This window comes from Myotis yumanensis, unplaced genomic scaffold (genome assembly GCF_028538775.1).
Source record: "Myotis yumanensis isolate MYYU_CA2020_CCGP unplaced genomic scaffold, mMyoYum1.0.hap1 SCAF_13, whole genome shotgun sequence".
NCBI lineage: Eukaryota > Metazoa > Chordata > Mammalia > Chiroptera > Vespertilionidae > Myotis > Myotis yumanensis.
The window spans coordinates 43,803,680-43,816,020 of NW_027223764.1; the positions used below are offsets into that span (position 1 = coordinate 43,803,680).

Here is a 12,341-nt window from a genome sequence, read left to right on the forward strand (position 1 = left end):
AAGCCATTTCTTGGATATTTAATTCCTGACCAGAACAGAGATGCAATGTCTATTAATTCCCTAAAAATAACAGACCAATTAAAAATTAAAAACAGAACTTCTAGTTAATGGGAAAGACCTGTGAAACACGAAGCAGTTTATCCATGTGTATATAAACAGGCGGTGACTGGAGCTGGAGACTGAAAATGACCTACTTCCCTGAAATGAGTAATTCCTGTAGGATGTACAAAACACTCATTAGAGATCAAAATATGCAGCATACACATCTCTTACCTTTTGCTAATTCTGTAATGTACCGTCTCCAAGTCTCCTGTTATTGGATTTGAAATGGTGGCTCGCCTCAGCTGTGAAGCCAACCATCAAAATACTTGCATTACAAAACAAAAATGTATCACATTTACCCAACCAGTCAGAATTCTAGGATTTTTTATAATGGAAGCTGAAAAGAGAAAATAGCTCCATAGACTTCCAATCACCTTGTGTTGAGCTTTGAAAGCCCATGTGTTTTTTTAGGTTTTTATATATTTTTAAAGTTATTTTAAAAAATGTTTTGTTTTGCATAAATAGAGGGTACTTGAAGAGATTAAAAATTTAATTTCTCTCAATGGTTAGAGCATGTGACAGTGAGAAAAAGAGAAATTTCTAAAATCTGAAGTCTAATTTATAGTTATAAAAATGGTTATTTCAATTAATGATCCATTCCAAACTTCTGACTTTAATTTTTTTTAGTGATACTATTTCACAAAGGTTAATGTTCAAAATTTATTTCAAGGTCCATCTTTTCTTCCTTCAAGATATCTGCTCATATATTTCACTTATACTGTGAAATAATCTTGGTCTGAGCACAATGCAAATAAAAAGAACTCATAAATGTAAAAATCATTTAAAAAGATGACAGTCGAGACAATGACTTTACACTTTTTTTTTTAAAGGAGGATGATTCTGAGGTTATCAAAACAAATATGAAATTCTTACTGCCACTGAATCTGTTGACATATTAAAAATAAAACCACTGAGGCATCCCTTTGGAAGACTTTGGCCTCCATACCTAGAGACATAAGACAATCTCCAGGATGAAATGAACTCTTTATAAATATTCTACCAAGATACTTTAGTTTACTGGGCTTATTGACTACAAATGATGGACTACAATAGAAATCTTGGACTACAAGAGAATGATAGAATATTATGTAATTATTAAAATCATAGAAATTTTTAAGGATTCACTTGTAAAGCAACCATATTTATTAGACTGCCTTTTCCATTTAAAATGTAATCTTTGGTAAAAAAACAAAAACAAAAAGTAGCAATTCGGAAAAGCAGTAAAACTTAACAACAACAATTCTAACTCTGTCATTCTGCAGTACAACTATCCAGATAATTCAATCTTTACGATATAACTAGGATCAGCAAATGATGCCATGGGCCAAATTCAGCCGGCCACCTGCTTTTGGAAAGGAAGTTTTATTGGAACACAGCCATACTCATTATATGCTATGGCTGCCTTTGCACTACAACAGCAGAGTTGAGTGGTTTTGACAGACTGTATGGCCTGCAAAGCCTAAAAAGTATTTACTATCTGGACCTATAAAGAAGAAATTTGATAACTCCTGTGTAATAAAAGAGCAAAAATATGCCGTGTGTATTAAATAATCTCTTTATGAAAGTAATGGCAGTTTGTACTTTACAATGAAGACTAAACATGTTTTAAAAACAAGCTGATGGTAAAAATAAATAAGTAAATAAGGCAAGAGCATAAAGGGCAGTCTTTCTCATATTCTCACAAAAGAAGAATTTCTACACTAAACACTAAGTTTATAGGATTGCATTTACATTAAATTATTTTTCTTTTTAAGATAAATGATGTAGGTTGAAGTCAGAAAGCTATGATGTTATTACTTCAAATTAGCCTGATGCTTGTGCCTAACTATATATTTCCAGTAATAATGTGCCTAAAAAGGGATAATAATACTTTAAATATTCTTTCAGATAAAAATAATAGAAGAATGAAAAAGTTGATTTCTGATTAGTCTCTGAGACTGAAGGGCTCCAAAGTACTTAGAAAACTTTTCAGGAGGATGCTGAAACAAATTTGTTAAGTGTGAAATAAAAATCTCATCTATTATTTTCATAAGAGTTTAAAATCTATTTCCATATAATGCTATTAAACAATGTCACCCCAATAAATTTAATTTTTAAAAAACCAATTTGCAAGATATATTATTTGTTTTGATAACAAAGGAAAAACTGGTATAAATACAGTTTAGTTAACAACTCCATTATGATGTGGTGATGATATCTAAAACTATCTGTGGGGTTAGTGCCATATCAATGATCTTTCCTGTAATCTTACAAAGGAAAAACTGATACACAGTTATATAAATTAAGAGGGGGGGGGAAAGTTACTTACCCTTGGTTTTGCTAGATCTTTGACAATTTCAATTTCTGCATCAGAAATAATATCATGGAAGCGAATAATACGGGGCTTGTCCCACTCATCCTCCTGTTTGGCTGGAGCCAGAATAAATTTAGGATTCCGGTTTCCATCATGGTAGCGGCAAAAGAGTTTTTTCTGTCTCCGAGGAGTCTAAACATAAAGTTAAAAAGATGATAAATATATTAGAGTAATAATATTTTTAATGCTTGTTCCTATGCAGATAAGAAATAGTAATCATGCTCATGAATACACAAAGTTATCTGCAGAAGACAACCAAAAAAACCAGTTCTTTACAAATACTTTGCATCAAACAGGACCTTCAGGATTTTTTTTAAAATATACATTTTTATTGATTTGAGAGAGGAAGGGAGAGGAAGAGAGAGAGAGAGAGAAACATCAATGATGAGCATCATTGATCGGCTGCCTCCTGCACACTCCCTATTGGGGATCGAGCCTGCAACCCGGGCGTGTGTCCTTGACTAGAATCGAACCCAGGACCCTTCAGTCTGAGGCCAACACTCTATCCACTGAGTCCAACCAACTAGGAGAGGACCTTCAGGATTTAAAATTTTTTATTAATGATTATTTTCTGGGAGAGAGATGGTAGACCTTAAGAAAAAAGGTAGGGTTTTTTTACCCTCCTCTCATCAAAATAAAGTTCATTTGTTATAAATAAGAAATAAATGTTTATGGAAATATGAAATAAATTATCAGCATTGCTCTAAACTTCCCAAAGTAACTGGACAACATTCTGAAAGAAAAAGTTTCTAAAAGGAAAACAAAACAAAAACAAAATACCTAACCAGGTTTTGATTAAAAAAAAAAAAACAACCTCTCAGTTAAATGCTTATGGCCAAAAAAAATTTTTTTAAAGGTTAGTTTCTTTTAAAGCCAAGATAAAAATGGGCAGCTCTAAACAAGAGAAAATAAGTTATTAAACTAAGAAATCAGGTGCTTTTATTAGTGGGTATTTAAAATAGAGCGGACAACAAAGCAAATAAAAGCTTCTTTCAATCACCTATGTAATATTAATAATTAAGTTAATGCATTGCTGATTGTTCTCTTGATTAAACAAGTATGACATATATGAAGTAGGAATAATATTAGTTTTAATTATTAGTTAACATACTAAAACAAACAATGAATCATGTTTACTCTCCATGTACTTTATTTACCTAAAATAAAATCCAAAGTTTCATATCAAATAAATGTTTTACATAATAATGATATGAACTTATTCTGAGAAAAAGAATGCTCCTTTGATCTTGGGCAGGTTTGGCATGTGTGTGTCACATTAACAAACTGACAAATTAGCAGACTAATGTTTTATACTTATAGATCTATTTTGCTCTCTTCATTAAGAATTATTAAGAGCAATAAAACACATGTGCTGTCCTACCCTTTTTGGCTCAGTGAATAGAGCGCCGGCCTGCGGACTGAAGGGTCCCAGGTTCGATTCTGGTCAAGGGCATGAACGTACCTCGGTTGCAAGCTCCTCCCTGGCCCAGGCTCGTGCAAGAGGCAACCAATTGATGCGTCTCTTTCATATCGATGTTTCTCTCTGTCTTTCCCTCTCTCTTCTACTCTCTCTAAAAATTAATGGAAAAATATTCTTGGGTGAATATTAAAAAAATAAATAAAACAAACATGTACTATTTGAAATTTGAATACTTAACTAGATTTTGATGATATAATGGAACCACTGTGAATTCTTTTAGGTGTGATAATGGTATTGTGGTTATTTTTTTAACAGTCCTTATTTATAAAATATACTAAAATGTTTAGATGTCAATTTTTTAAAAATGTTTCATGAGTCTAGCAAAGTGTTATAATCCTTGTCTTTACTATTAGCTCCCAAAGAAAGAGTAGACTTGTTCTTCCAGGTCTTCATCAACTTAAAACACCCAAAGGTGTCAACAAAAATATGATCGACTTTTTGCTGTTAGAGGTTATGCTGTCAACAGTAAATCATCAAATATCAAAAAGTCATCAATACCAAAACATAAAGCCCCTCCTGAGTTTATCAGTAGTAGAGAAAAAGTTAAACACTACGTATTCAAATGTTTACACTTAAAAATACTTACTGTGAAAATTCACTAATACACTTCCTCCCACTTATGCTCACCTTCAACTGAACACTAGTACCTTAAGAGAGGGTTCCATTACCAGTTAATGTTGGGAAGCAATGTATACCATATCCAGAATGCACAGTAACATAAAAGGGCTCTGAAAAGTACTGAGGCTGAACAAAAACCTATGTTTCCCAGACTTGAATGCTTTTGTTTTTGGCCTATTATCTAGAACCATCCTAAAGTACAGTACTCTAAGTTACAAATGCATAAATATAAGTACACAATAAACAAAGGGATATTTATAGACATATTTTATTATTTTAAAGAAAAAATAAAGCCAAAATCTCTTAAAAGTCTTTCTGAATTTTAAATATTTCTGAAATAGACAAATGTTTCACTAAACAATCCCGACAAGGTAGAATAGGAGCAAAACCACAAGAGATTATTGTATAGATGAATGCATTGTTTCAGAGGATAGATTAGGAAGGGATATTATTTCTATTTAAGACTGCTGAAATCTCTTTTGCATTAAGATATAAGAAGCCCTGGCTGGTGTGGTCCCATGCACCAGAAGGTTGTGAGTTCAATCTCAAATCAGGGCACAAACAGGAGGCAACCAATCAATGTATCTCTCTCACATCAATATTTCTCTCTCTCTCTCTCTTCCCCTTCCTTCCTCTCTAAAACCAATTTTTTTTAAAGATATAAGAAAAAAACTTTATCCCTTCACCTTTTAATCTATGAAAAGGGTAATATTACCAAAATTGCATGAATGGTGTATGATTCACAGGCTTTATTTCAAAGCTATTTTATTAACACTTGGAGCATTTTGTGTGAGCCTCACAATAAGGTGATGTGGCACACTATAACACTTTATGCAGTAATTCTGATTTTTATCACATAGAGTTAAATATAAAAGAACTTGATTCTCTCTAGAGCTTTGTACAAACACACACACACACACACACACACATACATTCACACACACACAATTGGCTTTTCCACTTTACCATTTTGATACCCTCCCCACGGCACAGCATTTCGTACTTCTGTCTCTCTGGCAGGTAATCCGCAGCAACCCCTTTTTTCTTCAGCGTGGTTTTCTGATCAGATTGGTCATCTGAAGCAGATTTATTGGCATCTTTTTCTTTAGCCATTATATACTCAAAATATTTTAAGTTACCATTAGCTCTCTGATGGTCAGGATCTATTAGAAGAGAAAGAGCACACTCATGAATAAGCTTATTGTTATGCAAACATCAGAATACAGTAATATAAAACAGAGGGCCATACAATTTACCTTCCAAACCAGTATGCTTCCGAGAGTGAAAGAAGGCACTAGTAAAAATTATTATGCCAAACAACAGGTGTAAACCAGTACTGCCCCAAATAAAGCAGGACATACAGTCACCCTATACCAAGTTCTAGAGACAAAAGCGGCCTTTTTTTGTTTTTTTCAAAGTAGCAATTACTGCTTCTACTTTAAGAACTTACTAATTATGTCAGTCCCCTCCCGATAAACCCTTAAATAGGGACCTTCCCGGGGGGTGGCTCCGGCTTTTTTTGACGAAAACCCCCAATTCAAGGAGGCCTTCCCCCTGGTCTATCGTTGCAGAGTGGAAAGAAACCGAAGAGCGGGGAATTAGGGAGCTTGTGAAGTGGAACCGGGGGAAAAAATCAGCCAACCACAGGATTTGGTACAAGTCAGTTCTTTTGGTCTTTTGAGGAAAGGCGATTTAAATCGGATTTCGATGAAAAGCCTGAACGTTTGGCTCTCTTCTCTTTTCTCTCTACCCCAATACCCATCTTGTCACATGATGATTCTGCTTTGGGAATAAATTTAAATAACGCATATTTTCCACAGCATGCTTAATCTAGTGCAACCTAGTGACGAGTGAAAAGAAAAAAAAAAAAACACCCCACAAGAACTTACTAATTAGCCAAAGGAACTATGTCTGATCATTGTGGTGTCAAATGAATTTTTAAAATTTCTCTTTTTTTCAGCAATGGAAAAGATGTTTTCTGAGACTGAAATGTAATTATGATGGGGAAGACACTGTGTAAGTTCAAAAGCAACCTTTACCACAGATAAATTATAAATGTAGAACACAGCCTACTTCTGAGGGCTGAGTGGATTTTAGCCCCAAAATTCTAAATGAGACAGAAAACAGAAACTAAAGATGTAATTTTCAAATAAGCCAGAATCCACTAATTACCTCTGAATTGCTAGTCATAATTTTTAGCTATGTCTCAGTAGAGGAAAGAGGACTTACTCCACCCATCCAGGAGGAAAAACCACCACCACACACAAATAAAAGCGGCAGAAGAGTTTGTAGAAACTTCACTTGTGACGTTAGTTGACATATTTAGGAAATCTAGTCTTATTTCTAAAACATTCCTTGTCTTTGAGAAACTGCACCCAATATATGTTGTGGTATACAACATGAGCCTCATTTTGTAAAAGAAAGGGAAAAGTGTGTGTGTGAAGGGGGTATATACAACAAGGAAACAAAAAAAGTTTGTAGGTGTCTTTGGGTGATTGGCTTATGGATGACTTCTATATCTTTTTCTATTTATAAAACTTTCCTACAATGAAATATATCCTAAGAAACGAGAAACACCCATCAGAAAAAATGTATGCACCCCTATTGCATAGCAGCACAATTTATAATAGCTAAGATCTGGAAACAGCCCAAGTGCTCATCAGTAGGTGAGTGGATAAAAAAAACTGTGGTACATTTATATCATGGAATACTATGCAGCAGTAAAAAAGAAGAATCTCTTACCCTTTGAGATAGCATGGAGGGACCTGGAGAGTATCATGCTAAGTGAAATAAGTCAGTCAAAGAAAGACAAGTATCACAGGATCTCACTCATATGTGGAATCTAATTAACAAAATAACCTGATGAATGGAGTGGATCCAGAGACATGGAAGCATGGAACAGAGTGCAGAATCTCAGAGGGAAGGTGGGGAGAGTGGGTGGGTGGGAGGTAATCAACCAAAGACCTTGTATGCATATGTGCATAACCCATGGACACAGACAATAGGGTGCTGAAGACCTGGAGTGGGGGGCAGGGGCAGGCTGGAGGGGATCAATGGGGGCAAAAAGAGAACATATGTAATATTTTCAACAATAAAGAATTATTTTTTTAAAAAGAAAGAAAAAGCAACTTTCCTACAATGAGTAAAGTTTTTTTTAAGTCAAGAGGGGGAAAAATCATTAAAAAATACTGAGGGGAAAAAAGGGTACTTGGACCAATATCTCAATTTATTCATTCAACTAAGATATAATAACCTAATTATCAAAAGTTCACTTTCTGATGGCCAATCCTTTTGAACTGTTTCACTCTTCTAACATATATATATTTATCTATTCATAAAAATATTAATTTTTTAAAGCTTAAAGCTTCATTATATACCAAAGGCCACCAGAATTTATTAGCATACAACTTTACCTCCAGAGATTCTGATTTATAGGTCTGGGGTGGAGCTCAAGGAATTTTCATTTCTAATATGTATCCAAGTAGTTCTGAGGCACATGGTCCCTGGATCATATGTAGAGAAACGCTACAACTCTGTTCAAAATACTAGTTGTGAAATCCTCATAAGCTATCACATTTTTCTATCACTTTAATATGAAATGCAATTAACCAAAAACACCCTTCAAAGGAAACTAGTTAATATTTAATATAGCAACATGGTAAATAAACATTTTTGACTGAGTTAGCTAGATTAGGTCCAATTTTGAAATTCCTGAAGAGCACAGAGCAGAGAAACAACGCCACTATTGTAGTACTACTAGGTGAGAAAAATCAACTGCTTTATTTAGAGGCTAATCAGAAAGAGGATCAAGTATGTCTGACAAACAAGGTGCTTGAATTCTAACGAATAAAAAGTACCACAGCTATATGATGAGATATATAACCCTGAACTATGTCAAGTTAACATACCTAGTTCAAGAAGCTTCTTTGTAAGCAAAAGTGCCTTATCGAGGTCTCCCTGCTGGTACACCGCGTAGCTCAAATAATCTAGAACAGAGACCTTATCAGTGGTAGAAACCTCGCCTTCATCCAGCTGCCTGAGTGCCTGTTCCATCCACAGTTCTGTATGATAATAATCTGCTTCTGTATAGGCCACTTTGCCCAACTCAAAACAGTCCTCAACTGTTAGGAAAGATTTGTGTTTCACTCCTATGGAAAGAAAATACAGAGCACTTTAGGATTCTTATACTACTCCATGTTTATTCAGGACTATACAGCTTTCAAAGTGCTATCTCACTTTCATTTGATTTTCACAACAATCCTCTGAGGGAGGAAAGCAGGAATAACCCTAAATTTATAAACCGAGAAAAAATTTACAAGGTAATGAAACATGGCAAGAACCTAGCGGACAAGGGACCTAGATATCCCAAGATTTCAATTATCAGCATCATACCAAATGAAACATCAATGAAGTTGAAACGTGCAATTTTCTAACAGAGCAGGACTCATCAGGTGAGATATATCCATCTTCCTCCTACCAACCATCAGGGCAAGAGATGGCTGGACAGGAAGAGAAGCAAACCTGTCAATTGGTTCCCTTACCTCCTCCTTCTCCTTCCCTTCCCAACATTAATGATATGTAATTTACATACCATAAAGTTCACCCATTTAAAAAATATAATAGTTCTTAGTATATTCAGAGTTGTGCAACCATCACCATAATCCAATTTTAAAACGTTTTCATCACCCCAAAAAGGAAGCCTGTAACCATTAGCAGTCACTACTCATCTTCCCCCCTCCCCCCGCCCATCCCAGCCCTAGACAACCACTAATCTACTTTGTGTATCTATAGATTTGCCTATTATGGTTATGTCATATAAATAATATCATGAAACATATGTTCTTTTGTGACTGGCCTTTTTCACTCAAAACAATGTTTTCAAGGTTCATCCATGTTGTAGCATCCTTTTAATTGCCAAATAGTCCACTGTATGGAGAGACTATATTAGTTGTTTCCATTTATTTGGCTTTTATGAATAAGTTACTATGAACATTGGTGTACAAGTTTTTGTGTGGACAAATGTTTTCATTACTCTTGAGTAGAATTGCTGGGTCCTATGGCAACTCTATGTTTAACATTTTCAGGAACTGCCAAAACTATTTTCCAAAGTGGCTACCCCATTTTACAATCCCAACAGCAATATATGAGGGTTTTAATTTCTCCACACCCTCTCCAATACTTGTCATTGTCCATCTTTTTTATTACAGCCATTCTGGCAGGAATGAAGTAGCATTTCACTGTGGTTTTTATAGTATTTCCCTAATGATGATGTTGAATATCTGTCCACATACTTATTGTCCATTTGTGTATCATCTCTGAAAAAATGTATATTCAAATCCTTTGTTCATTTAAAAATTTGATTATTTGTCTTTTTATTACTAATTGTTAGAGTTCTTTACATACTCTAGATACAAGTTCCTTATCAGACATACGATTTTCAAATATTCTTTACCCACACTGTGGGTTGTCTTTTCATTTTCTTTTAACTATTCTTGATTTTTTTAAATCTTCACCCAATGATATTCTTTCCATTGATTTTTAGAGTGAAGGGGAGGAAGAGAGGAGGAAGGGGAAGGGGGAGAGGGAGAGACATTGGTATGAGAGAGACACATTGATCAGCTGCGTCCTATATGCAGCTTGACTGGGGCCAGGGATTGAACCTGCAACCCAGGTACATGCCCTTGACTGGGAATCAAATCCACAACCCGTCAGTGTACAGTCCGACACTCAAACCTCTGATCAACACTGGCCAGGGCCATTCTTTTTTCATCCTCACCTGAGGATATTTGTTCCACTGGATTTTTTTTAGAGAGAGTAGAAGAAAGAGGCAGGGAGGGAGGGAGGGAGAGAAAAACATCGATGTGAGAGAGACATATTGATTTGTTGCCTCCTGTTAGCACCCCATCCAAGGCAGGAGATGAGCCTGTAACCGAGATAAATCCCCTTAACTGGAAATCGAAGCCATGACCCTTCAATCTGAGGGCTGACATTCTAACCACTGAGCAAACCAGCCAGGGTGACCAAGGCTATTCTTGATGTTTTATTCCAGTGTCTTTTCACTTTCTTGATTGTGTACTTAGAGGTATAGAAGTTTTAATTTTGATAAGTCTAAGTATTTACATTTTTAAAAACATCAATCCTTTCTGCCTACCATATTTTAAAAAATCACTCAGATTGTGCAATATTCCCACATACAATCTGAACAAGTGCACACACTCCATGAATACAAAGCACATGATGAAAAAAGCCATACACCATACACCAAATCTGCTTCTCTTGTGTTCTCTATTTTCCTGAATACAACCATCTAGTTGTTGAAGAAGCCAGAAACCCATATCCAGTCCATCATCAGATTCTACCATTCCATCTCCTATGCAGCTTGAGAACCTACCCACTTCTCTCCATACCCACGAGCTACGAATGTCATCTCTCGCTCGAATTTTTACAACAGCCTCCTCTGTGATTTGTCCCTTCCCCCAGATCTCAATCCAATCTCCATTCTGCAGCCAGAATATTTCTAAAAAAAGAAAATCATATAACTTCCCTGTTTAAAACTTCTCAGTGGTTCCTCATTGCACTCAAAACAGTGCAAATCCCACATGGCTTACAAAGTCCTTCAAGAAAATAGCAAGTTTTAGTAAGGATGTTGAAAAATTGTGCACCAGTGGTGGAATGTAAAATGGTAGATCTACTATGGAAAATAGTATGGCAGTTCTTCAAGAAATTAAAAATAGAATTATCATATGACCCAGCACTTCCATTTCTGGGTATATACTAAAAGAATAGAAGGCAGGGTCTTGAAGAGACATTTATACACTCATTTTCGCAAAAGAACTATTCATAATAGCCAAAATGTGAAAGAAATCCAAGTGTCCATTAATGAATGAATGGATAAGCAAAATGCAGTATACACATATAATGGATTATTATTCAGCCTTAAAAAGTAAGGAAATTCTGACATTTGCTACAACATGGATGACTTTTGAGGTCATTATGCTAAGTGAAATAATCCAGTAACAAACAGACAAATACTATATAAGGTACTTAGAGTAATCAAAATCATAGAGACAGAAGTAGAATGATGATTTCCAGGGTCTGGGGGTAGGGGAAATGGGAGTTATTATTTAATGGGCATATAGTTTCCATTTTACAAGATCAAAAGAGGTATCGAGATGGATGGTGATGATGGCTATACAACAAAGCGAATGTACTTAATACCACTAAACTGAAATTTAAAATTGGTTAAGGCCCTAGCCTGTTTGGCTCAGTGGATAGAGCGTCAGCCTGCGGACTGAAGGGTTCCAGGTTTGAGTCATACCTTGGTTGCAGGCTCCTCCCTGCCCAGGCAGGAGGCAACCAATTGATGTGTTTCTCTCACATGGGTGTTTTTCTCTGTCTTTCCCTCTCTCTTCCACTCTCTCCAAAAATCAAGGGAAAAACATCCTCAGGTGAGGATTAAAAATTTTTTTTAAATAAATAAAATTGGTTAAGATAGTAAATTTTGTTGTATGATAAAAAATAATGTAAAGCAAATTATCCTATATAATAAAAGGGTAATATGCAAATTGACCCTAACAGCAGAGAGACTGGGAATCGCTGGTCACTATGACACACACTGACCACCAGGGGGCAGATGCTCAATGCAGGAGCTGTCCCCTGGTGGTCAGTGCGCTCCCACAGCGGGGACTCTGCTCAGCCGCAAGCCAGGCTGATGGCTGCCAGCATAGCGGTGGTGGCGGGAGCCTCTCCCGCCTCCTCAGCAGCACTAAGGATGTCCGACTGCAGCTT

The 12,341-nt window shown here is 35.8% G+C and overlaps 1 protein-coding gene across 3 annotated transcripts in view; it reads right to left on the reverse strand.

Annotated features, from left to right (window-relative positions):
• The window catches only part of P4HA1 (prolyl 4-hydroxylase subunit alpha 1), an 81,795-nt gene that overhangs the window by 36,660 nt on the left and 32,794 nt on the right, over positions 1-12,341 (reverse strand). Inside the window, exons 6-9 of one of the 3 annotated variants that reach the window (XM_070432955.1) lie at positions 8,462-8,701; positions 5,520-5,716; positions 2,411-2,587; positions 274-344 (exon numbers count right to left, since the gene is read on the reverse strand). In XM_070432955.1, coding sequence (XP_070289056.1) covers positions 274-344; positions 2,411-2,587; positions 5,520-5,716; positions 8,462-8,701 — 685 coding nt within the window. The remainder of the gene's footprint in view (positions 1-273; positions 345-2,410; positions 2,588-5,519; positions 5,717-8,461; positions 8,702-12,341) is intronic. The other 2 variants (XM_070432956.1, XM_070432957.1) reach the window with 2 other exon arrangements.